Source organism: Eulemur rufifrons, chromosome 2 (genome assembly GCF_041146395.1).
Source record: "Eulemur rufifrons isolate Redbay chromosome 2, OSU_ERuf_1, whole genome shotgun sequence".
Taxonomy (NCBI): domain Eukaryota; kingdom Metazoa; phylum Chordata; class Mammalia; order Primates; family Lemuridae; genus Eulemur; species Eulemur rufifrons.
In genome coordinates, this window is record NC_090984.1 from 12898361 (window position 1) to 12921320 (window position 22960).

General features: G+C 57.4%; 3 protein-coding genes across 3 annotated transcripts; 2 read left to right on the forward strand and 1 right to left on the reverse strand.

Moving 5' to 3' along the window:
* Positions 1-3702: 3702 nt before the first annotated feature.
* On the forward strand, positions 3703-6720 carry MCEMP1 (mast cell expressed membrane protein 1). The gene is made up of 7 exons (XM_069491349.1): positions 3703-3757; positions 4426-4515; positions 5137-5268; positions 5944-5994; positions 6087-6200; positions 6487-6549; positions 6662-6720. The coding sequence occupies exons 1-7, from the start codon at positions 3703-3705 to the stop codon at positions 6670-6672; spliced, it is 516 nt and encodes a 171-aa protein (XP_069347450.1). The 3' UTR covers positions 6673-6720.
* Positions 6721-8016: 1296 nt separating this feature from the next.
* TRAPPC5 (trafficking protein particle complex subunit 5) lies at positions 8017-10148 on the forward strand. The gene is made up of 2 exons (XM_069496178.1): positions 8017-8049; positions 9509-10148. The coding sequence occupies exon 2, from the start codon at positions 9518-9520 to the stop codon at positions 10082-10084; it is 567 nt and encodes a 188-aa protein (XP_069352279.1). The 5' UTR covers positions 8017-8049; positions 9509-9517; the 3' UTR covers positions 10085-10148.
* Positions 10149-12547: 2399 nt separating this feature from the next.
* FCER2 (Fc epsilon receptor II) lies at positions 12548-18116 on the reverse strand. Its single transcript, XM_069491362.1, has 10 exons — positions 18095-18116; positions 17145-17258; positions 16847-16900; positions 15987-16049; positions 15691-15753; positions 15490-15552; positions 15295-15384; positions 13305-13456; positions 13058-13164; positions 12548-12740 (listed from the first exon to the last, which is right to left on the reverse strand). The coding sequence occupies exons 1-10, from the start codon at positions 18114-18116 to the stop codon at positions 12548-12550; spliced, it is 921 nt and encodes a 306-aa protein (XP_069347463.1).
* Between the last annotated feature and the right edge of the window lie 4844 nt (positions 18117-22960).

Sequence of the window (22960 nt, forward strand, 5' to 3'; positions counted from 1 at the left end):
TTACTGCGACTATCTTCTACCCCACCCCGCTTCGTCCCAAGCTGTCTCCCACCCTTTCTTCTGAGAATAGGGCCTCGACTTCCTCTAATGGCACCGCCACCCAAGGCTGGTGGCCGGCTCCAGGAAGGGAAGTGACACTCACGTTTGAGGCCACCTTGACGGTCACCCTCGGGTGTCTGACCTCCCCAGGAATTTGCTGGGTCATTCTGCGACACACCCCAAAAATGAAGCATCATCTAGGATCGGGGTCAGTCTGGGTAGTGGATGGGACATTCCAGGGCCCCAAGACCCGAGCAGCTCCAGGGTCAGGGCTGGCCCCTGAATCATCTCTCAGCCCAGAGCCCGGAGCCCTGAGACCCCTCCCTGCCCTCCCCACCTTGGAAGAGGACCCCCAAGGCCCAGGCACAGCAGGTCACCCTCAGGAAGGAATCTTCGCAGGGGCCGACAGAGAACTTCTACCTGAGGTCACGCATCATAAGCTTATGTTTTCTAACGTGCAGGTGCGGTTCCAAGAAGTTAGTTACAACCGGGTGCGCGCAGGGCACGTACCCCCTCGTGAACACTAGGATAGGAAACACAGGGCAGCGGAAGTGTTTGCTCTTCGTATCCCTCCCTGGGGCTTAGAATAGAGCGGAGCACACAGTAGGTGTTCAGTAAATGTCTGTTGAATAAATAGCCACATGTACACTTAAAGACAACACTCAGGTGTACAGGCTGTGTGTACACACACAGTATACAACTCCCCATGGTCACACAAAAACATCACGTCCACAGACACACCCGTGTACCCACAGACACACACGCAGACAGAAAGGCACCCCTGCATGCACACAGAGAATCACAGGTAGGTGCATGGTGGGGAGAGCAGACACAGGACACAGACACATATATGCTCCAGACAGACTCCTGTGCTTCCAACATCAAGTCTCCACTGCACCCAGGGTGAGTACTCAATGCCCCAGAGGACAAAAGCCCTGGTGTCCCCTCCCCTAGCTCCCTGGGGGAACAAAGCCAGGTGACTCAGGGTCCAGTTCTCCAGGAATCCTAGCCTGGGAGTCTTGGCATTCAGCCCCCGAGAGATGCAACCACAGACTTAAGGTGCTGGGTTCTCTAGCACCCAGTCTTGAAAGGGATCCCAGATTCAATGGTCACACCTGGAAAATAGGTGCTGGGGTGAGGTCCTGGTTTGCAGGACTTTGGACTCGACTCCCACTGCCATCCACCCACTATGATGCACCAGCCCCCATCTGATCATGGTGGTCATGAGCAGAGATCACAAACGCTCCTGGTGCCCTGGAGCCCACCTAGATTCCAACCCAGGGATTCCCCTCCCAGACCCTCCCTCTTGACACCACTGTGGCCATGGGGTGTGCGCTGGGACCCCTGAGTCAGAAGTGTGGTCAGGACCAGATAGGGTGAGTCTAGTGCCTTGTGAGTTCCACCTCTCACTGGTGTGTGTGCATGTGGGGAGGGACCTCATTGTCCCCAGACCCCGGTGTGAATGCCTCTTTGTCTCCAAGCCCCACTCAATTGTCCTCCTGTATTTGGACCCCAAGAAGGGCCTCTTCAGAGCCCCCAATTCCAATTCAGTCATCCTCCTGTCCCAGAGTGCAGACTTGGAGAGCATATCTGCATATGTGACTTGGACAGGCAAGATCCCTACTTGAGCCTCTGTTTCCTCATCAGCCAATGCCTGGTCCCTGGGGTAGGCAAAATTCTTCTGGTTGCAAATACTGGAGACCCCACTAACTTAAGCCAAAATAAAAGGAAGTTTCTGGCTTGTGTAACTGACAGGCCCAAGATTAGAATGACAGATTCAGGTATGGCTGGATCTAGGATCTCAAATGATGTTTCCAGGACACAGATTCCCTCTCAGGTCTGCTTTTCTCAGTGCTGCCTTCGCTCTCAAGCAGGTTCTTCTTTGTCACAACTCCAGGCTTACACCCCTCCCCAACTCATAGTCCCAATGGAGGGAAAAAAAGAGAGAAAGGCTTTTTTACTGGTTATACCAACAAAAGTCCCAGATCAGAGTGTCATTGGCTGGATCGGGCTCCAATGCCAGCCCCTGTGCCAAATCTTAGACTCTGATTGGCTGGGTCTGGATCATGTGCCCACCCTAACCAATCCCTGGTTTATGGTTGGCTGGATTTAGGACACATTTTCTTTTTTAAAAGAGCAGAGCCCACTCCCAATTGGTCCATCTCCTCTACAGCTGTTCCATCAGAAGGCGGTCCCAGGCAGGCATCAAATCGCTGTTAAATTGATCTTTCTTAGAGAGACAGGGTTTGGCAATACTTTAGAAAATAAAGCATTATCTTCATGAGATCTTAGGAATCTTTCCAAATTTATCTTGAATTTAACCACATATTTGAAACCAAAGCATACTCACTTTCTGCCCATCGTCAGAAAAATCTCATTTTTTTCCCCAAAGGGAGAAAACTGTAATAATCTAGACCTGCATTGTCCAACAGCAGCCATTGAGCACTTGGAGTCATGTGACCAGCCCAAAATAACATGCTCAATCAATACACGCTTGGTACCAAAATAAATAAATAAAGGAATGTAAGCTAGCTCATGCATTTTTAAATATTATCTACATGCTGAAATGACAATAGTTTGGGTGTATACTGTTAAATAAAATGGTATTAAAATTATTTGAGCTGATATCTTTTTACCTTTTCAATGTGGCTGCTAGAAAAATTTAAATTAAACACGTGCCTCACACTATATGTCTATTGGAGGCAGCGCTCTAGACTTAAGGAGAAAATTCCTTATATGCTTCGTGCCTTTTGTAACCCCCATTTTCAAGGTCAGATCAACACAAAGAAAGTTTTAAGACACCTTCTAGACAGCGTGCAGGTGCGTAAACGTGCATGTATGTCTATTTCTCTAGGCGACACAATGCAAGCATGCAAATGAGTGTGTGGTGTGTTTCTGTGAGCAGATTGTGACTGGAAGTGTGTGTGCAAGCGTGCGTGTGTTTGTGTGTGTGTGTACACAGATAGATGGGTGAGAATAAGAAATCTGGAGTCTCCAGGTGGAAGGGAAACTGTACCTCCAGGTTTCTGCCCAAGCAGGAGATAAGAGGTATGTGACTCTGCCCTCGTCCCAGATGTGGGTGCGGCGTTCCAGTGGTTAGTCCCTGTTGCCTCACATCCGTGCCTTTCCTCCACTGGGCCTTGGAGAAGTAGCACTTCTTGGGGTGGAGCTGAGGGGTGGGACTGGAAGTATGGGGGGTGCCCAGGAATCCTACCTCCAAGCCCTGCTGCCCTTACCCTAAAAGGTGGGACGCTGAGGAGTCACAGCTTGAGATAGAGAAGAAGTAGGAGAATGAGGTTCCTCCGGGTACACACACACACACACACACACACACGCACACAGCTTCCTATAAAGTTTCCCACCACTCTGTTCTGTCCCCAGGTCTAGGGGCTTCCCTTCCTGGCCCTCCCTGAGACCTCTGGTCTCCTAAGACCCTCCTTAATCTAGGGGCAATGATGCCCTAGGCTGACAGGAGGGCCGTGGTTCCCTAAAAAGAGGAGAGGAGGCTGGCTCCTCTTTCCTGTCCCTGGCCCCTAGATTTCCCCATCTGCCTCGACATCTTCCGGTGGGCGGGGATGTGTGTGAACAAACTAGCAGGCTGTGGGCCGTGGGAGCTAAGGAAAGTACATACACAGAAGGTACCAGAAGTACCAGAGGGTCGAGATGCAGGCGGCTGCCTTCAAGGACAAGAAACGGGGGTCCCCGGCCCATCGGGAAGGTTAGGAACGTCGAGGTGGGAAGGGAGAGGGTGGAAGGAGACATGGGATGGGAGAGGTAAGGGGCTGGAGGTGGGGGCTGGAAGGCTCCTTTCCCTCCAAGATGTGTGCATGTGTGTGTGTGTCTGTGTGTGTGTGTGAGAGAGAGAGAGAGAATATGTCACCCAAACCCCCACATACACCCACTCTGCTTAACTAAGAAGCAGATCTTAGTTCCTTGCTCCTTATTTATTTTATTTGTTTTAGCGACAGGGTCTCGTTCTGTCACCGAGGCTGGAGTGCAGTGTCGCAATCATAGCTCACTGCAACCTTGAACTCCTGGGCTCAAGTGATCCTCAGCCTCCCGAGTAGCTGGGACTACAGGCGAGCACCATCTTGCCTGGCTAATTTTTAAATTTATTTATTTATTTTGAGAGATGGGGTCTCTCTATGTTGCCCAGGCTGATTTTGAACTCCTGGCCTCAAGCGATCCTGCCTGCCTTGGCCTCTCAAAGAGCTGGGATTACAGGCTTGACTCACCACATCCAGCCCTCCTCATTGCTTGTTTGTTTTACCCCCAGAATTGTGTTGTGTGCAGACATTGGGTGAACCAAGGTCTCTGACCACCCTCCCCACAACCCCCAGAGCTCTGGGCAGGTGTTCACAACCCCTTCTACTGACCCACACACAGGTGCCAAGGACCCTGACTACGAGAATATCACCTTGGCCTTCAGAAACCAGAACCAGCCAAAGGGTGGTCACCCACCGCTCACGAGTCAAGGTGAACAGATGCCCACCTGCCCTCATCCCGCAGCCTTGGGAAGGGGTGAGTGTGGGAGGGCACTGAAGGAGGCTGAATGGTGTGCAGTGTGGTGGCATCAAGATGGTGGCAGGGGTGGCTTTGTAGGTGGTCACAGGGATGGAGTATCTGAAATGCTGGGGACGGTGTTGTTGATTGACTTGGCAAGGGTTTGGGGGGAAGTGTTAGTGAGAGTGGATGTAAGTGACAGGGTGTTGAATTAGGAAGGAAGTCAATAGAACTGGTGAGGTCAGTTGACCGTGACAATGTTGGCAACCACGGTGCTGGTGCCACGCTTCTTATACAGTCTGCAAAACCATAAGCCAGGTGATTTCTTTATAAATCACCCAGTCTCGGGTACTCCTTTATAGCAACTCAAAACAGACTTGTGGGCACTGACATTGGCCAGTGTTGGTGATGGAGTTAGTAAGGGTGTCTGGCAGTGTTAGGGATAATCACTGAAAGTGAATGTTGGTGGCAGTGTCGTGGATGGTCACAGCTGCTGATGGTGTTGGGAAGAGTGAGTTGTCCATGGTGGACAGTCTGAGTGATGGTGCTGGGCGCTGGTGGGTCACCTGGCCTGTTTCTCCACCCCATTCCCAGCCCAGCCCAGGTCACCCTCGGACCCTGCCCAGGTCCCCCGCTGGTTGTACAGGGCCATCCTGAGCCTGTACATCCTCCTCACCGTGGCCTTATTGTTTTGCATCATTCTCTCGGCTCTAGTCCTGGTGAAAAGTAAGTGTTTATTCTTGGGGGGTGTGGGGCAACGGGGAACCTGCAGTTTCCACCCTATCTCTTTTTATTATTTCAAAATATTAAGGTGGTACAAATGTTTTTGTTGCCCGGATAGCTTTTATAATACTTTCGTCAGCGCTATAAATTTTTAGATTTAGATTTTTATTTCTTTCTGTGCCCATTAATTTAGTTTCAAATTATTAGAGAGCACACATGGTGTTTGTTTTTCCATTCTGGAGATATTTCACTTAGGATAACGGTCTCCAGTTCCATCCAAATTGCTGCAAAAGACATTAATTCATTTCTTTTTATGGCTGAGTCGTACTCCATGGTATACAGATACCACATTTTCTTTATCCACTCATGAATTGATGGGCACTTGGGTTGATGCCACGTCTTTCCAATTGTGAACTGTGCTGCAATAAACATTCAAGTGCAGGTGTCTTTTTGATAAAATGACTTTTTTCCTTTGGGTGGATACCCAGTAGTGGGATTGCTGGATCGAAGGGTAGGCTACTTTTAGCTCTTTGAGGAATCTTCATACTGTTTTCTGTACAGGTTGTACTAATGTGCAGTCCCAGCCACCACCCTGCTTCTTCCCTCCCCCACACTCTCTTCCTCTCCCTTCCCCCCAGCGGAGGAGCTTGAAGGGTTTTCCTGTTCCCTCTTGAACAGATTCTGAGATGTCCAAGGAGGTGCGGAATTTGAAAACGGAGCTTTGGAATGGTGAGCAGAGAGGGTCTGGGGCAGAGCCATGGGGTTCTGGCAGGGCTCGGGAGAGGGGTGGCCGCACAGACACCTTTATTCCATGCCCTCAGTGTCAAACTTGATGCAAGAATGTGAGAAGAGGCAGGAGAAGGGCTTCCACCCTGTTCAGCAGAGCATCGGCGAGGTCAGGAAGAAGGTGGAGAACTTGGCGACACAGCTAGCAGGTGCCGGAGCAGCCCTGTCCTCCGTGGGGTGCTCAGTCACCGGACTGGGGGCAGACGATTCAGGGGAGGAGACAGCGGGGGTCCTGCCCTCTCACAGCTCAGGGTTTGGAGGGGTGATGGGTGCTGCCCTCCGAGTCACTCAGGAGCTATTTAAAGGCAGCTAGGAATGGGCACCCCAAATACATAGGCTCTGCTGCACTGCAGGCTGGGGGTTGGCCAGAGACGGGGCTTTGTCTGAGGTTCCACCCAGCTTCAGCTGTCCCCATTCACCACCCCGCCCCAACAGAAATAAAGAAAATCAATACAAACATAGAGAAAGCCTTACAAGATCTGAAGAAGCCAAATGCATGTAAGTTGGGGCACAGGGAGATGGATGAGGGTGGGGCCTCAGATGTGGCCCCGGCTCCTGTCCCAGGGGCAGGATCTGCCTGACTGTGGGTCTCTCCCCCTAACCCCCATAGCCCCATCTTGAACAAATGAGACGCCATCGTAGCCACAGCATGAAGGACGGGATTGCACCTGCCAATGAAAATGGAAAGTGGAAATAGAGCCTCCACATCTATTGTGAACCTGCCTCTCGGCCCAAATATAGAAAATCTTGTGTCGTGGTGAATGAGTGTTGCGGAGTTGCTCTCAAGTGTGTGTGTGTGTGTGTGTGTGTGTGCAAGCATTTTGTGGAGGGTGATGATGAATGTTGGAGTCACAGTGAGTGTGGTGTGCATGCCCCTGTCACGTGACATATGTGAGGATAGGCATGTCATGGTGGGTGGCTGTCAGTGTCAGTGTGTCACTGTGAGTGTAGTATTGGTGACATGCATCACACGTGCCTGTCTCCTTGTCCACGTAAACGTGCATGAGTGTACTGTGGTATGTTGCGTGTATACACATGTCATGGTGGGAGGTGTGTGGTGCACACTGCTATAAATGTGAGGGTCGCAGTGTGTGCCTTGCACTCCCTGTGCCAGAGCTCAATTATGTCACCCTGTGTGTTCAGGGCACATATCCATTTATTTCTGCACTCAGGTTTTGTGATTGGGGAAGATAAACGAATAAAGTGGAGGGAAAACCACGTGGCTTTGGGACCAGTTACTGGGGCGGCTGAGGGGTCTCAGGACCTGGAAGGAGGTCTTCCAAGTGCTTGGACTTGGGGATGGGAGGAGTGAAAACCCTGGGACACCAGGGTGGGTGAGAATGAATGCCCTGTGTGAGTACTTGTGTGTCTGTGAACGTGGCGCTGAGCCCCGGTGCCCCCGAATGTACGTGGCCTGAGTGTACAATGCCTGCCTGAGTGTACCTGGGCCCACAGATAATTATACGAGCTCCTAAGCGTGTACCCACGAATGTAATTGTGCCTGCGAGCATATTCGCGCCACTGAGCACATACCCAAGGTGTAATGACCCCAAATGTGCCATGCCCCACGGCTTAGGGACGTACTTGAGACAAGAGAACGTGCCCAAGGACATAGATGTCCCTAGAGACAGGAGCACGTGCCTGTGTAGAAGGGCATGCATGTGCCCCTGAGACAACAGACGTGTGCCCACTGTCATATGCGTGCCCCTGAGCAGGTGACCACGCGTGCTACTGTCCCTCTGATCGCAGACCACCCAAGGCCGGCGACACACACCCCTGGCCACACGGAGAGCAGCGATCTGAGCCACTGCCCTCGCCACTCCGTCTGGCCCAGCGGACACGCGCGCCCCCTTGCGGCCGCCCTCGGGCTCCGCCGCGCGCGCCCCGCCCACCCACACGCCCCGCCCATCCAAGGCCCGGCTCGCCTCGCGCCTGCGCACGCCACGCCTTTTACGGCGCCGTAAAGCAGCTCGGCCGAGCGGACAGCCGCGGTTCCCGGTGAGAGCCCTGTTGGCCCGCGACCCCTGCCCGTGCCGGGCCTTGTCCGCTCCCCGCCCTCTCCCTGAGGACCTGTGGGTCCTGGGCCGGGGTCTCGGTGTCCGCAGTACCCGGTCCCCCCGCCCCGGGATGCGACGAGGAGGCGGTGGGTTCCTCCCCGGTCCAGAGGTCCGGGGCGGGGGTCTCAGGGCCCCGAGTCACCCACCCTCATCGCAGCCTAGTGGGGGGGTCTCAACACTCCCTATTCCCATTTCGCGCGCTCTGGGCCCTGTGCCTGGTGGCGGCTGAGTGCTGGAGCGGCCGAAGCCCCTGGTCCCCCAGTACCCACGCTGGGACCCCCTCTCCCCCCGCTAGTTCCCCCAGCCACCGCCATGCAGACTTTGTGGGGGTCGCCTTGGCATCCCCAGACCCCTCTGGCTGGGTCCGTGCATGGTGGGGGTGGGGTTCTCAGCTGCCCCTCCCGACCCTGCCACCGGACTGGGCGAGAGTGGGGTGGGAGGGATAGTGTCTTAGCGTCCCGTCCCCCCCCTCCCCCCATCCTCTCCAACAGCCGGCTTCCCATCTCCCTCTTCCGCTCACCGACAGCTGTGGCTTCATGCGCGCGGATGGGAGGATCACAGCGCCCTCTCCTGGCTTCCCTAACCCCTGGGACTGACAGCACGCCCCTCCCTCTACTTTCTCACCCAGCTACCTTTCCGGAGACATAGGTGGGGGTGGGGGGCTCCCAAGGCCTTTTCTGGGCCCCTCTTTCCAGCCTGTAGAACCGAGGCCCACCCATGTTGCAAAGGACTCGGGCTTCCTGCGTGGCAAATCAGCTGCCTGAGCGCTTTGGGTCGGGGGTTACCCAAGGTTCTCTTGGCCTGCCCCATGGATCTCGCCTGTTCCCCAGGCCCCCAACTATCCTGGCCTTTGATCTTGACACACTCTTACCCCACCCTCACCTTACTCTGGCTTCCTGCAGAGAGCGGGCAGGAAAGTCCCCCAGGGTAGTCAGTGCTGGAGCGCATGGTGGGGGAGGCTCATTGCCTGTGTCCCCTCCATGCCTTAGGTCTGCCGCCTCTCCCCCCATGCCCTCGTTTCCTAGTTACTCCCACAGGTGGTGGAGGGGGACACAAAGGCGCGAGGGTGGGGTGCTTTCCAGCTCCCGCTTCTGGTGGCTCTCGTGTCTCTCCTCCCACCTTACTCCCCAAGCCCTTTGTGCCCGCTGAGGGTGTATGTCTTCCCGCTCCCCATCTGTCTTTCTCTGGCTAAGCGTGATGGAGGCGTGGAGGCATGTCTATGCGCAACTTGGTCCTTTCCTTCTCCTCATCTCTTCCCAAGTGGAAAGTCTGCTAGAGCGCACCCCGGTGGCAAGGGCCCTGCGGAGGGTTGTCGCAGGGCCCGACTGGGTTTTCTGGGCCTCCCCGGCAGGTTCCCTTCCTATAGCACTTGACACCCTGTTTTCCTTGTGTTCCCGTAGGGCGGCGGCATGGAGGCGCGCTTCACACGTGGGAAGTCGGCGCTGCTGGAGCGCGCGCTGGCGCGGCCGCGCACCGAAGTGAGCCTGAGCGCCTTCGCGCTGCTCTTCTCCGAGCTGGTGCAGCACTGCCAGAGCCGGGTCTTCTCGGTGGCGGAGCTACAGGCGCGCCTGGCTGCACTGGGCCGCCAGGTGGGCGCGCGCGTGCTGGATGCTTTGGTGGCACGCGAAAAGGGTGCCCGGCGTGAGACCAAGGTGCTGGGCGCGCTGCTCTTCGTCAAGGGCGCTGTGTGGAAGGCGCTCTTTGGCAAGGAGGCCGACAAGCTGGAACAGGCCAACGACGACGCACGAACCTTCTACATCATCGAGCGCGAGCCACTCATCAACACGTACATCTCCGTGCCCAAGGAGAACAGCACGCTCAACTGCGCCAGCTTCACGGCGGGCATCGTGGAGGCCGTGCTCACGCACAGCGGCTTCCCTGCCAAGGTCACGGCACACTGGCACAAGGGCACCACGCTCATGATCAAGTTCGAGGAGGGGGTCATCGCCCGAGACCGGGCCCTGGAGGGCCGCTGACCCTGTGGGACATAAAGGATGCAGAGCGCCCCCTCTCCCAGTGTGTCTGTGCCTTGTGTGGGGGCCTCAGATTCACTCAACACCTGGGAGTGGGTGGGAGTTGGGGGTTGGTCTGGTGGAGCTTGGGATTTCAGAGGGGGCTGGGGGTTGGGTGAGGCCAGAGGCAGTGGGGACATAAACCAGGCAGGAGGAGCTGGTGGGCAGTGCTGGTACTCTCTGGAACTGCAATTGGAGGCTGTCTTGGTGGGGTGTTCCTGGTGGAGGATTCAGGCTAAGACAGGCTCCTTTAGACACTGGTTGGCAAAAGGAACCAGATATAGTTCGTGCCATGTGGTCTTGCCTAGCCTTTTTTTTTTTTTTTTTTTTTAATTTATTTATTAGAGACAGGATCTCACTCTGTGGCCCAGGCTAGAGTGCAGTGGCATCATCATAGCTCACTGCAGCCTCAAACTCCTGGGCTCAAATGATCCTCTGGCCTTGGCCTCCCTAGTAGCTGTAACTATAGGCGCGCGCCACCATGCCTGACTAATTTTTTCATTTTTTGTAGAGATGGGGTCATGCCGTGTTTCTCAGCCTGGTCTCGAACTTCTGGCCTCAAGTGATCCTCCAGCCTCGGCCTCCCAAAGTGCTGGGGTTACAGGTGTGAGCCACTGCACCTGGCCTTGTCTAACCTCTCTGTTGTGCTGATGTAGCCAAAGTGGCCCCAGACAGTATGTAAGAAAGCAGGCCTGGCTGTGCACCTGTACGACACGCAGAGGGGGGTCACTTGTCCCCCTCCTTTAAACCTTTGCTGCTCAATAGTGTGGTCCCAGCATCACCGGAGAGCTTGTTAGAAATGCAGGCCTGCCCCAGACCCGCTGAGTCCAAGTCTGCATTTTAGGAAGGTCCCCAGGGCATTCTTGGATCTTGCTTTAGGGACTCATCCATCGCACGTGGCAGGGCCCGACTCCCAGAGTTGCAGATTCTGCAGGTTTGGGGCATGCCTCAAAACCTGCATTTCTGACAAGTCCGAAGGAAGAGGAGAAGGAGAATGAGGACAGGGAACCCAGCACCAGCCCTCCGTGGCCAGGCAAGTGGCATCACCTCGTGTTCTGGGCCACGAACCAGGTTCCCAGAGAAGTCATTTGTCTGTGGTCACACAGATTTATTAATTTGACAAACATTTATCGAGCACCTACCCTGTGCCAGGCCGTGGGCACACCGCTGAGAATAAAGGCGCCTGCCCTCCTGAAGTTCACATTCTAACTGGAGAGCCGGCAACAGAAATCAGTCAATGGCGGGTTTTGTTAAAAGGGGAAGTGTGTCACTGTGAGAAAGCACAGTGGGGATTGGGGGACTGGGAGTCAGGGGGCGTGATTTAAGGGCAGATGGGAGTGGGGAGACACTCAGGATGGGCCCCACCAGGAGCAGAGACTCAGAGGATGGATCCAGCAGGGGGGACTGTATGTGCAAAGGCCCTGGGGTGGGGGCGAGGCTGCATGTCCAAGGAACAGTGAGGAGGCTGGTGGGATGGGTTCTGCAGTCACCGAGGTACGCTTTGGTTTTCTCTGTGAGCCGACTGTGAGCGTGGTCAGGACGGTGGAGCCCACAGAACTTGGAGGTGGGATCAGGGGGAAGGGAGGACGCATGAATGACCCCAGCACTGGCCTGAGCAACAGTCTGATGATGGGACCTCCCTCCCTCCCGCTTGTGGCCTTGAGCATGGGCTGACCCCAGCCTAGCCTAGCCCGGGGCTGGAGCCGGCACCTCCAGACCTGAACTGGCTTCCAACTCCCCATCAGCCTGTCCAGCCAGCACTTAGTGGGCACCTTCCGTATACCAGGCCCTGTTCTGGGCACTTGCCATGTGTCAACCTCCTCTGGCAGCCCTAGGCTGAGGAGCTCAGCTCAGGGTGGTCCACTGCCTTCTCCTACAGTATTGTCAGGGAGTCTGCCAGGCCCCAGAGTCTTCATCTGCCGGCTCCACCTAGTACATTCTTGTAACGAAGTAGGAAAGCATACAAAAGATGGGGAAGGTATGAATTGCACTTTGGTGGCACTTCAGTGGCTCACATGGTCAAAGGTGGTCTTAGGCACCAGGCTCCAGAATTTGCAGCTGCCACATGCCACACCTAGAGACCAGACCAGACCCAGCCAGGCCTCTGAGGAGGGGACCAGGGTGTGGGGCCATCGTCGACCCTTTGTATTGATGCAGGCTGGGTGGGAGGTCTTGCTGCTTGAGCTGGGGGTCTCTGTCCTGCGATGCTGCATCTGGGGAGGGCAGTAATGGGGACAGTCTGTCGGGGCAGGGGCTGCAGAGGAGCTGGGGGTGGGCCAGCTGCCCCAGTTTGAGGGGGTGAAAATGTCACAGGGCCCTTTCGGCTACAGAGGCATCCAGGCCTCAGTGGAGGGTCCTCAGGGTCCCTGTTGGTGAGGGGTGGGTGGGGGGAAGACCACAGAGGGGGTGGGCAGGCAGCTGTCAAGGTCAAAGGCTCGGAGTAGTTCCTGGGGGCCCCTTGGGGGTTGAGGTGGCGGGTGGCCCGCAGGTGGCCAGCTGTTCGCACACCCAGGCGTCGAGCTTGCTGTGGCAGGAGGCGTCATTCCACTGGCCCGAGCTCCGCATCATCACGCAGTCCTCGCCCTGGCCCTGGTTGTTGGGTTCCCCGGGGTACCAGTTGCTGGAGGGAAAGGCTTCAGGTCAGAGGCCGGGGCAGGGGACAGGGGGCAGGGATGCGTTCCCCTCTGAGCCCTGCCCCCCTTCTCAGCATGGGCTCCCCTTTTCTGGGTCTGTGCCTGGGGGCCCCCTTTTTCCTTTCTCACCACTTCCCCTGCTGCCCAAGACTCGCCCCCCCAATCTGTGCTTGGAGCATCCTCCCCATCCCCTGGGGTCTCAGTCTTTCATCTGCACCCCAGAGGCCCCCTCCATGACCCCTGACTCCTCCATGGTGGGACTCCTCCCAGAGCTCCTCCCTCTGTGGTAGCCCCGCCTGCTCACCTGTAGCCCATGGGGCTCCCGTCCATCCAGGTGAACTGCCCCTCCCTGTCCAGGTCCTGGAGGCCAATCCAGGAGCCCTTCCAGTCGGCCCGTTTGCTCAGGAAGTCCTGGGGGCAGGACAGGGCTGGAGGACTGAGGAGATGTGCCCGGGTCCCTCCCGCCTGCCACGGAGGTTGGGGTGGCAGGATCCCCTCGCCCCCCACCCCCGTGCCATGCTGCCCACGGCCTCGGCAGAGCCCGGGCCCACCTGCTCCTCCGCGCTGTGGATGCTGACCAGGCGTCCCCCCATGTCCTCGCAGGCATACTGCGCGTGGAGCCACTTCTTGGTGCTCTCCCCGAAGTAGTAGCACTTCTGCTGGAAATGGACCCACTCCTCGGGGCAGGTGTCACACGCGGCACCTGGGGTGGAGGAGGGGCTCAGGGGGGCAGTGGGCACCGAGGTGGGCGCCATGGGCATAGTGGGCAGGTGGGGGGCAACGTCCTCCTGGGGTCACTCCTAGGGTCTGGGCTGAAAGCTGACCCACCCCAGGGCGAGCTAATAGTCGTGCAGGCTGCCTTCTTCCCTGGAGTTATGACGCCGGCCGGCTCCATGGCAGGAGCACCTTGGCCACCCACGCCATCGCCACAAGCACCTCCACGGTTAGCAGGATGGCAGGCCCCAGCGCCACGGCTGCCAACGCCATCACCATAAATACATCCGTGGCAAGCGACACCTCAACCACCGACACCATCACCACAAACATTCATGCCCAACACCAGCCACCACCACCACCGCCATGGCCGGCCACACCCCATCGCCAACACGATCACCACATTTGTGAGTCCCGCACTCAGCAGTTTCTCAACCACAGACACCTTCAGGGTTAGCAACACCTCAGCCACCACCGCCACTGCCACAAACACCTCCAAGGTCAACAACTCCATCACCGGCATCACGACCACAGGCACCCGCTACCGCCAGTGACGTGTCCCCAGCCCCCTCCCCATGGCCGACACTGTCTTTACCAACCACGCCAGCCACGCCTTAACCACCAGTGCCAAGGGCAGCAGCATGGGGCGGCGCTGCGGTCAAGTACACCAGCATCACTTTCTCCCAGCGCCGTCCTCGCCAGCAGCCCTGGCCACCCTCGCTGGCGGCACCCCCCAAACCAGAGCTCCTGGCCACTTGCTGGGAAGTTGAGAAGATTTTATTCCCCTTGGAGGCATACCAGCCAGGGGAGACAACAGGGAGGGGAAAAGGGACTGCAGGGCTCTGGGGGTGTGCTGTTAACACAGGAAGGGACATCTCCGGGCCCTTAAAGAAAACTTTGGGGAAGGAGTCTTGGCTGTTCGTTACCTGGTCACAGCCTCAGAGCTGGACTCAGTCAGACCCCAGGCCATGGGGGACCTCAAGGACTGGATAGGACTTGGGAGGTGACCTGTCAGAAGTGAGCATGACCCAGAATCCCCCGTCCCCCGCCTGTCCCCAAGGGACCACAGTAGGGTTTCTTGCTGGGATTCCCACATCCCAGGGGACGAGACTCCTTCACACCAAGCAAAGATCCTTCCTCTTCTCTCACCCGGTCGGGGCAGCTGGGGCTTCCCGGAGGAGGGAGACCGCAGTTCAAGGGCAGGGGTTTTGGGCTGGGGCCGGGCAGCAGGGCTGTAAAATCCCGGTTCCCACCACACGTTAAAGGTACAGCGATTGAATGAATGGGTGGATGCCTGCTCTCTCTGCAGCCTGCTGGCCTCCTATGGCCAGCACCCCTGGGGAGATGCCACCGTCCTCATTGTCCCATTGTTGCAGACGTTACCCCTCTAGGCCCCTGGCCTGGGCAGACAGTCTTCCATGAGGGCTGTGGCCCAGGGAACCCTACTGGTGACCTCCCCGCTAAGCCATGTCAGGCAGAGGACAGCGGCAAAGGGAGCAGGCAGGAGGGCAACGCCGGGCTGCTCTCACCCGGGCAGGATTGTGTGGGACCCCCAAGGTCAGTGGAGGGACGCCCTTGGAGTCCGAAGGGACATTCCTCCGTGCGCCCTGTGTGTCCTGCCCCGCCATAAACTTAGTCCCATCCAGCGTCACACACAGCTCTACTGCACAGCCAAGCACACCCCTCGTCAATGACACTCGGGCCACACGAATGTACCGACATGCTGCCTCACGTCACACTCACACCACGCTGTCACTCGCACTTGCCGCACGCCCACAGCCCCGGGAGCGGTCACACACCGCCCTGCGCACCCACTCGCAGCCTCACCCTTTGACAACTGCAGCTCGACCCGCAGCTTCGCCACCTCCTCCTGGAGTCTTGCCAGCACGTCTGCGGCTGCGCGCCTCTCGTTCAAGGCTTGGGGGGGAAGCGGGGAGGGCAGCAGGGCTCAGAGACCGACTGGCAGGTCCCCTCCTCGTCCCTTCCCTGCCCCCCACCCCCCGATTCCCTCCCGAGCCTCACCTTGGGCCTTCAGGTTGTTCAGGTCCGCTTGGAGCCCGTCCAGGTTGCCGGACAGCTCCGAGTCTGACGGGCATTGAAGGGCAGGGCTGGTCTCTGGGGTGATGGGTACAGACCGGGGGGTCCCCCCACCCCCAACGCTGCGGCTCTGGGACACTCCCTCCCTCCCAGTCTGGCCCCGCACGCCCCGCCCTGGTCTCTCACCCTGAGATTTCATTCTCTTCTGTTCAGCTCGGAGTTCCTCCATGGTCTGCAACACCTGGGCAGCTGTTTGCGGGGGGCGGGGGGGGACTTAGTAGTAAGCAAGTCCTCGGAGCCTCCCCCATCTGCCCCCACCCGGTCCCTTGGACTGTTTCTTTGCCTGCGTTCTTAGGGCCACCCGTTCATTTTGCAGCTCACAGGTGTCAGGGGCACAGTTGGTCTTAACATTCTGTGTCCCCCGGGGTCATCCAAGACCTTCTCCCCCTTCCCGCTCCAGACGCTAACGAGAGGTCGCTCACCCTGGGATTTCTGGGCCATCTGGTCACGCTGGTGTCTTTGCAAGTCCTTGGAAAGGTGAGAGACTGGAGCAGCGGGAAAGAAGATGTGTCCTCAGGAATCACAAAGGCAGGTCCTTGAACCCCACCCTGGTCCCACCGCAGAGGCTCCCCTCACATAGTCACAATAGCTCCTTCCTTCCTTCCTCCCTCCCCCCCCCTTCCTCCCTTCCTTCCTTCCTTCCTATTCAGGCAGGTTCAGGCAAAACTAGAATGAACGTGTGTACCCTTCCCTCACCCAGGATTAAATATAACAGCAGCGGGCATTTCTCTGAGCACGTCACGAGTCTTTGCTGGCTGCCATCTCATGGCACTAAACTTGTGCCCATTTCACAGATGAGGAAACTGAGGCATGGAGCAGTTACATAACTCCTGCTGTCTACAGATACAGATGGTCCCCGACTTATGATGGCTCAGCTCACAGTGGCTGGACTTTAGGATGGTGCCAAAGCGTTATGCATCAGCGGCAATGGTACTTCTCTTGCGAATCCTGGGTCATGGCAGGGAGCCACAGTCCCCAGCTAGCCATGCCTTTTTGACTTCTGATATTTTTGGTGTATGATGGGTGCATTGTGGGCAGAGCCCCATTGTAAGCCGAGGAGCGTGTGTATTAAGGTGCTGTCGGGCACTTCTCCAAGCCTTGCTGGCTGGGTACCCCCTGCCCAGGGTAGGGAGCAACACAGGCTGACCTTTGGCTCCTAGGGGGGACTGTGAGGCCCAGAGAGGGGCATTTCCATGGCAGTCACTGGCGGAAGCAGGATGACAGCTGGGTGTCCTAATCCTCACCTCAACCCACCCCTGAGCTCGGCCCCTCCGTACTGTACCGTTGCGGGCAGTCGTCTCTTGCAGCAGTCTCAGACTCCGCAGGGTGTCCCAGTCTGGGGAGGGGCAGAGAAAAGGGGCAGGGGAGTTTGTCCTGTGGTCCCACCCTCCCACACCCCTCCTCCGAGCTGGGGATGGAGGCTTTGGGCGTCACCCATGGGAGGTGCTCAGAGGGTGGGAAATGGGGTGCTGGTTGGGGGGAGAGGCTCTACGGGATGGGGCATGGGGAGAAGGTCTGGGAGGGAACACAGAAGGGCTCAGAGGGTTGGGAGGACCACACGGGGCTGGGGGTATCCTTACGCCACATAAGAAGCAGGGACAGCAGCCCGGCCCACAGGGCGGCGGTCGCCAGCCCCAGCAATGCAAGCCGTGTCCCCCACCCACAGCACCACTTCCTGGGCGACTCTGAGAACCCTACAGGGGGCGCATAATGGGAGGCACAGGGTGAGGATGGGCTCCGGCTCTGCCCATGCCCCAGAGCCCTCAATATCCCTGGGAGCCTGTCCGGAGCCCACACTGAAGCAGAGGGTCTCAGTGGACCCCCAGCTCCCTCTGCACAACTTCCGCTCCTGACTCAGGTCCAAGTCACTGTCCAGAGAGACAAACCTGGGGTCAGAAGCTGAGACTGTCCCCCTCCAACCAGCGTCACCTCCAGAAAGCTGGGTCCTCCTTTCCCCTTCCCGAGTCTGACCCCCCCAGCCCCAACCCTTACGCCTCTGGGCCCTCAAGCTCTACCCTGATGCTTGTTCCCAACCCTGAGCCCCTTCCCTAAGTGCAGGACACTGGGTCCCGGTTCTTCCCCCACATCTGAGCCACTCCCCAGACACCCCCCCAGGCCTTCCCCCCATACCTGAGCGTCCCCAGATCTCTACCTTGGTGCCCCACCGTGGGTCCCCAGCCCTCTCTCCTCACCGTTGCTCTGAGGACTCATGCTGAATTCCACTTTTTCTGGGTTCCTGTTCTGCTTGGTCTCTGACTGTCTTAAGCTCCCAGCTCCCCAGCTGGAGCCGTTTTTGTTGGGAGGGTGTTGAGTCAGAAAAAGGAGGGGCTCCCCCCTTTCCTCTCCTGCCTGGCTCTGCGCCAGGAAGGCCGGTCAGGGCTCACCTCCTTACCCCCACCCTTGGGGCCTTTCTTAGAAATTCTCCCTCGTTTCTAGAGAAGCACTGGGGGCCTCCCCTCCTCTCCTGGGTGAGAGGTAGCAGGTGAAGGGCCTTGCTTTTTCCGGTGTTAGCACCAGAAAGTCCTCCCACCTGAGTATCGGCTTTCCTCCATGGCGGTCCTTCTTGGATTCTTCCAGAGATGGGGTGCTCACTACCTGTCAAGGCAGTCCACTCAGTGGGCACAGTCACAGCTCCGGCTAGGATCTGGGGTTTAACAGAGAGTTGGGGAGAGGCGTCAAGCTCTAGTTACTGGCACAGGACAGCCTCTGGGACTTTGGGGGCTTGGTGACCAGTTACTGACTTTGTTTAGTCCACCACCTGGAATCAAGAGGTTGGTTACCTGGGAGACACAGCTGGGGTCGAGGAACACCAGCTTGAGACCGGAAGCCGGGCACCCCAGAGCCCATCACCTGCGAGGTACACAGCAAGTGCTCAATACATGTGCCCCCCACCCCACCGCCCAGATCTTTGAAAGTGGCTTAATTAACCTCTAACTTCTTTTGATGACGATGTTAATAATACCGACACTGCCGGTCAGTGGTCTGCTCGTGGGAATACACAATGCGCTTTGAACGTGGTCCGGCACATAGTAAACACCAAAAATATTGCCACCTCTTGTCACGATGCTGCCTGTGCACTCAACCTTTCTGAGCCTCAGTTTTCCCCTCAGTAACATGGGCTGGTGACAGCACTCAATTCGTGAGGTCATGATAGGATCCAATGAGACCATGATACCTGGGGGGCGTTCAGTGGGGTGCTGCACACAGTGGGTCTTCAGGTCCTAAATGTTTACCAAGCCCCTGCCACATCCTGCTGGGAAATGCTGAGGCTCTGTCACCCAGGCGTCAGCTTCCTCCTCTGCCAATGTGCCCAGGGCATCCGTAAAGTCCTTTGACTTTAAAACCCCTACTGTGTGCTGAAGAGCATGGGCGTTGGGGTCAGATAAACCTGGAGGTCACTCACCCCCTGCTGCCTGACCATGGTCAAGTCCTTCCTCTCTCCGAGCCTCCGGGAAGCTGGAGGTGTGGGTTGGCCACTCCTCCAGTATTGTAGGAGGAGGCCAGAGGTGTCACCATCCTGGGGCCACAACTGCAGGAGAGGCAGCTAGACATGACTGAGCCCTGGCTGAGTGACTCAGTTTGCTCATCTGTAAACTGGGAGTGTGCAAAGAGCCAGCACACAGTAGGTGCTCAGTAAACGTACTGGTAGGGTGCCGGGGGAGTGTCCTCACTCTGCCAGCTTCTCTCAATGGAATGGAGGGAGCTAGAAGGGAAGTAATTTGTCCATGTCACACAGTGGTGGGGTGTCTGTTGGTAAGTGTCAGGCCATCTTTCTAACCCGAGAGATCCTGCTTCTGCCTACAGCCCTCCATGGCTCCCCAGGGCCCTCTACGATCAGCTCCCAGTGCACTTGCCAAGAGCATCGTCTCTGCTCAGTCATGCCAGATGGCCAGCTCTCACCTCCCCAAACCAGGTACCCACATGCCTCAAGATTCTGTCCCCACTGTTGCCGAGATTCACTCACCTCCCTTCTCTGGCTCTCATCTCCTCCTGGTCAGCTCTCAAGGCTCGGCCCAAAATTGTTTCTTTCGAGAAACCTTCGATGTCCACTTCCCACTGCCAACCCCTGACACACCCAGCCACACACTCACTCACGTGAATTTGGAGTGTGTCCCTGTCCTCCTGGGGCGTTGCGGCCGATCGAAGAAGTCGCCAGGGGCCGTCAAGGAGAGAGGTTGAAGCAGGAAGAGAGATACTTCCTTCTGACAGCAGCTCCTATTTTCATCCACTAAGCGTGGGCTTGCCACCCCGACAACGGGACACGCATGGACTCTTCTCGTGTTCCCCCACAACCCGGTAAAGTCCATACTATTATTATCTGCATTTCTTAGGTAAGCAAACCAAGCGAGGCCCTGAGACGGTCAGCCACGTCCCCAAAGTGCTGGCGGAGAGAAGTGGTAGAATCAGGATTGGAACCAAGGTTACTGCGCACTACACCATAATGCCACTGTGGCAAGGAGGGAGGGAGAGAGAGACACACAGAAAGAGAGAGAGAGAGAGAAAGAGGGGGAGAGAGAGAGAGAAGAAAAAGAAAGATACATGAGATAACATTCAGGTCAAATACTGACAGTTTCGTTGTATAGTTTCATTTAGTAGCAACATACACGAGGCACAGTTCTCAGTGTCTTACACGGGTTAGCACATTTCATTTTCACACCCACCCAAGGAGGCTGATGCTTGGATTATCAGTGTTGCCTTATGGATGAAGGCTGGGAGGCACAGAGAGATTAAGTAACTTGCCCAAGGTCACACAGCTCATAACGGCGGAGCTGGAATTTGAACCCAGGCAGGGTCAGGCATCTGCAGCCCTAACCGCTGTGCCACACAACCTCCTATTTACATGGGCCTCCTTGGCACTTTGCCCACTGTGCCTTCCCTGAAACGTGTCCCCTGATCCTTAACCTCTGTCCCCATTCACCCTTTCCCAAACCCCTGCTCCTGGATGCGCCACGACCCACACCTGTCACTCCAGAAGAAGCTCACCTGTATGTACCCCATGTCCCACCTCCCAGCTGAGACCACGCTAGGCTAGGCCAACCACCGGGGCTGGACGTCTGTCCCCACCATGTCAGGGAAGGGCCTGGATGGAATGTCCCTTGGACCGTGCACTCCAGGACAGTGGGGACCATATGCCTTACTCGTCACCCCGGATCTAGTGGCCCTGGGTACATGCCTGTTGAACGAATGACTCTGGTGGTCTGAGGCTGTTCGTTTTGGGTCCCCCAATGTCCTTCTTGACTTCGATCTGGGCTAAAGCTTGAGGAAGTAGATGTTAAGGAGCAGACAGGTTGCTGGGGGCTGCCGGGTGGGCGAAGGGCAGCATTTGAGGCCAGGCAGGGTGGGGGCAAGGAGGGGACACTCAAGGGGGCGGGGCAGGAGGTGAGGCCCCAAAGGGGACCATCTTGGGGGCCAGGCAGGCATGGGAGGCCAGGGAGGAGGCTGTCCCTGGGTCAAAGCAGCCCCTAAGAAGGAGCTGTCACCTGGTCCTGGGGGCAGAGGGGCAGTGGCCATGGGACAGGGAGAAGCAGGTGGTTTGAGAAGAGCTGGGCCTTGGTAATGGGTAAGGTGTCGGCCTGGGGGCCTGGGAAGTGCTTGGACCGTGCCCGGGGCCTCCACCGGGGTGTCTGAGTGGACGGTCGGGCTGTCCCCACGATGGGGACACAGGGAAGAGGAGGAGGAAGCTTGGGGACAAGTCCAGTCAGGCTGTGTTGAGGACACAGGGACTGAGGTGTGGATCCAGGACAAGGCTGGAGCTCGGTGTTTCCGAGCTTTGGGGAGCTCTGCAGGCCCAGGCTCCCCAGCAGGAGGCCACCGTGCGCCCACCGTGTGCCCACCATGTCCTTCCTGGGCGCGGTAGCTCTGCCTGCTGGGTCCCTGCCAAGAGCCCCACTCTGACAAGAGGATGCTGCGGGGCCCAGGGGACCCAGTCACGCGACCGCCCCACCCGCTTCCCCTCTGCGGTGTTAACAGGCCTCTTGCTCACTTTGGGGGAAAACAAAGCCATGCGGATGTGGGCTCCGGATCTGGGGGTGTCAGTTCTTCTTTTGGGTTCCCGATCCTCGGGGGGGGAGGTGCTGGGGCTGGGTCTGGGGCTGGGGTCAGACCATGACAACCCTAAGCAATCCCCCGCCGGCATCCCATCCTTAACTGACCCAAATCCCAGCTCAACTGCAGCTCCACCTCCGCGACGCTGCCGTCCCCAAGCCCCCACCTCCGCGACGCGGCAGTCCCCAAGCCCCCGGCTGTGCGCGGGGCGGAGCCACGGCCAGCGGCGGCACTGATCAGGGAGTCTCAGCACCTGGGACAGGGCCCAGCGAAGGAGCACCCCTGTCCCCACCGCCCGGCGCTGGGGACCCTGATCCCCCAACCTCATGGCGACACAGCTCCTGGCTCACCCCATGTCCCACCCCGTTCAACCTTTCCTGGTGTTGCGAGGGGAAGAAGGGAAGGCTGTGTGGGTGTGTGGGGAGGTGCTGAGGGGAAGGGCAGTCAGTGTGTCAAATCCAGGGGGACTTCCAGGAGGAGGTGCCTTCACAGCTGGGTTTCTCACCCTCTGCGCTGTTGACGTCATCGGGGCGGATGATTCCTTAGGGGGTGTATGTGTCCTGGCATTGTAGGATGTTTAGCTTCTACCCACTAGATGCAGACAAAGGAGTGGGTTTGTTTGTTTTTGTTTTTGTTTTTTTTGAGGCAGAGTCTCATTCTGTCGCCCAGGCTAGAGTGCAGTAGGTGTCATCATAGCTCACTGCAACCTCCAACTTCTGGGCTCGAGTGATCCTCCTGCCTCAGCCTCTCAGAGTGCTGGGATGACAGGCGCGAGCCACCACTCCTGGCAGCCAGGACTGGTACTTTTCTGTTTGTTTGTTCTCTTTTAATTGTGTTAAAATACACATGACACTTGCCATTTTAACCGCTTTAAAGTGCACAGCTCGGTGGCATTAAGCGCATTCACACTGTTGTGCAACCATCACCCCCCTCCACCCCCAGAACTTTCTCATCTTCCCAGACGGAATCTCTGTCCCCGGGAAACACTAACTGCCCCTTCTCCCACCCCCTGGCCCTCATGACAGCCCTCCTTAGGGTTCCCACCCCCACCAGGCTGTCACAACAGCCCACTCTAGGGTTTCCCTGAGACCCCTCCTCAGTCCCTTCCCTGCATGGCAGCCCCCTGACTCCATCTTCCTCCTGCTCACAACCTTCCACGGCCCCCGTCTGTCCTGGGCACAAAGCCCCAGCTCCCTCCAGCCCGGAGTTCAAGTGCCCTGCCTGGTCAGACCCCGCCGGCCACTGGCCTCCCCAGCCCACTTCCTCAGAGACTCTGCGAGCGCCTGCGGTGTCTGCGGCCCCTCCTCCCCCCAGCCCGAGCTCCCTCCTGGGACAGGGAGCTCTCCAAGGG

What these genes read in the sequence shown, in the direction of transcription:
- TRAPPC5 (XM_069496178.1), top strand. Translation starts at nt 9,518, where the DNA reads ATGGAGGCGCGCTTCACACGTGGGAAGTCGGCGCTGCTGGAGCGCGCG.
- MCEMP1 (XM_069491349.1), top strand. Translation starts at nt 3,703, where the DNA reads ATGCAGGCGGCTGCCTTCAAGGACAAGAAACGGGGGTCCCCGGCCCAT. An exon ending in GTCCCCGGCCCATCGGGAAG is followed by an intron (nt 3,758 to 4,425) that starts GTTAGGAACGTC and finishes ACCCACACACAG; the next exon opens with GTGCCAAGGACCCTGACTAC. An exon ending in CTTGGCGACACAGCTAGCAG is followed by an intron (nt 6,201 to 6,486) that starts GTGCCGGAGCAG and finishes CCGCCCCAACAG; the next exon opens with AAATAAAGAAAATCAATACA.
- FCER2 (XM_069491362.1), bottom strand. Translation starts at nt 18,116, where the DNA reads ATGGAGGAAAGCCGATACTCAG. An exon ending in AGAGACGACTGCCCGCAACG is followed by an intron (nt 16,050 to 16,846) that starts GTACAGTACGGA and finishes CCGCTGCTCCAG; the next exon opens with TCTCTCACCTTTCCAAGGAC. An exon ending in CGAGCTGCAGTTGTCAAAGG is followed by an intron (nt 13,457 to 15,294) that starts GTGAGGCTGCGA and finishes CCTCCACCCCAG; the next exon opens with GTGCCGCGTGTGACACCTGC.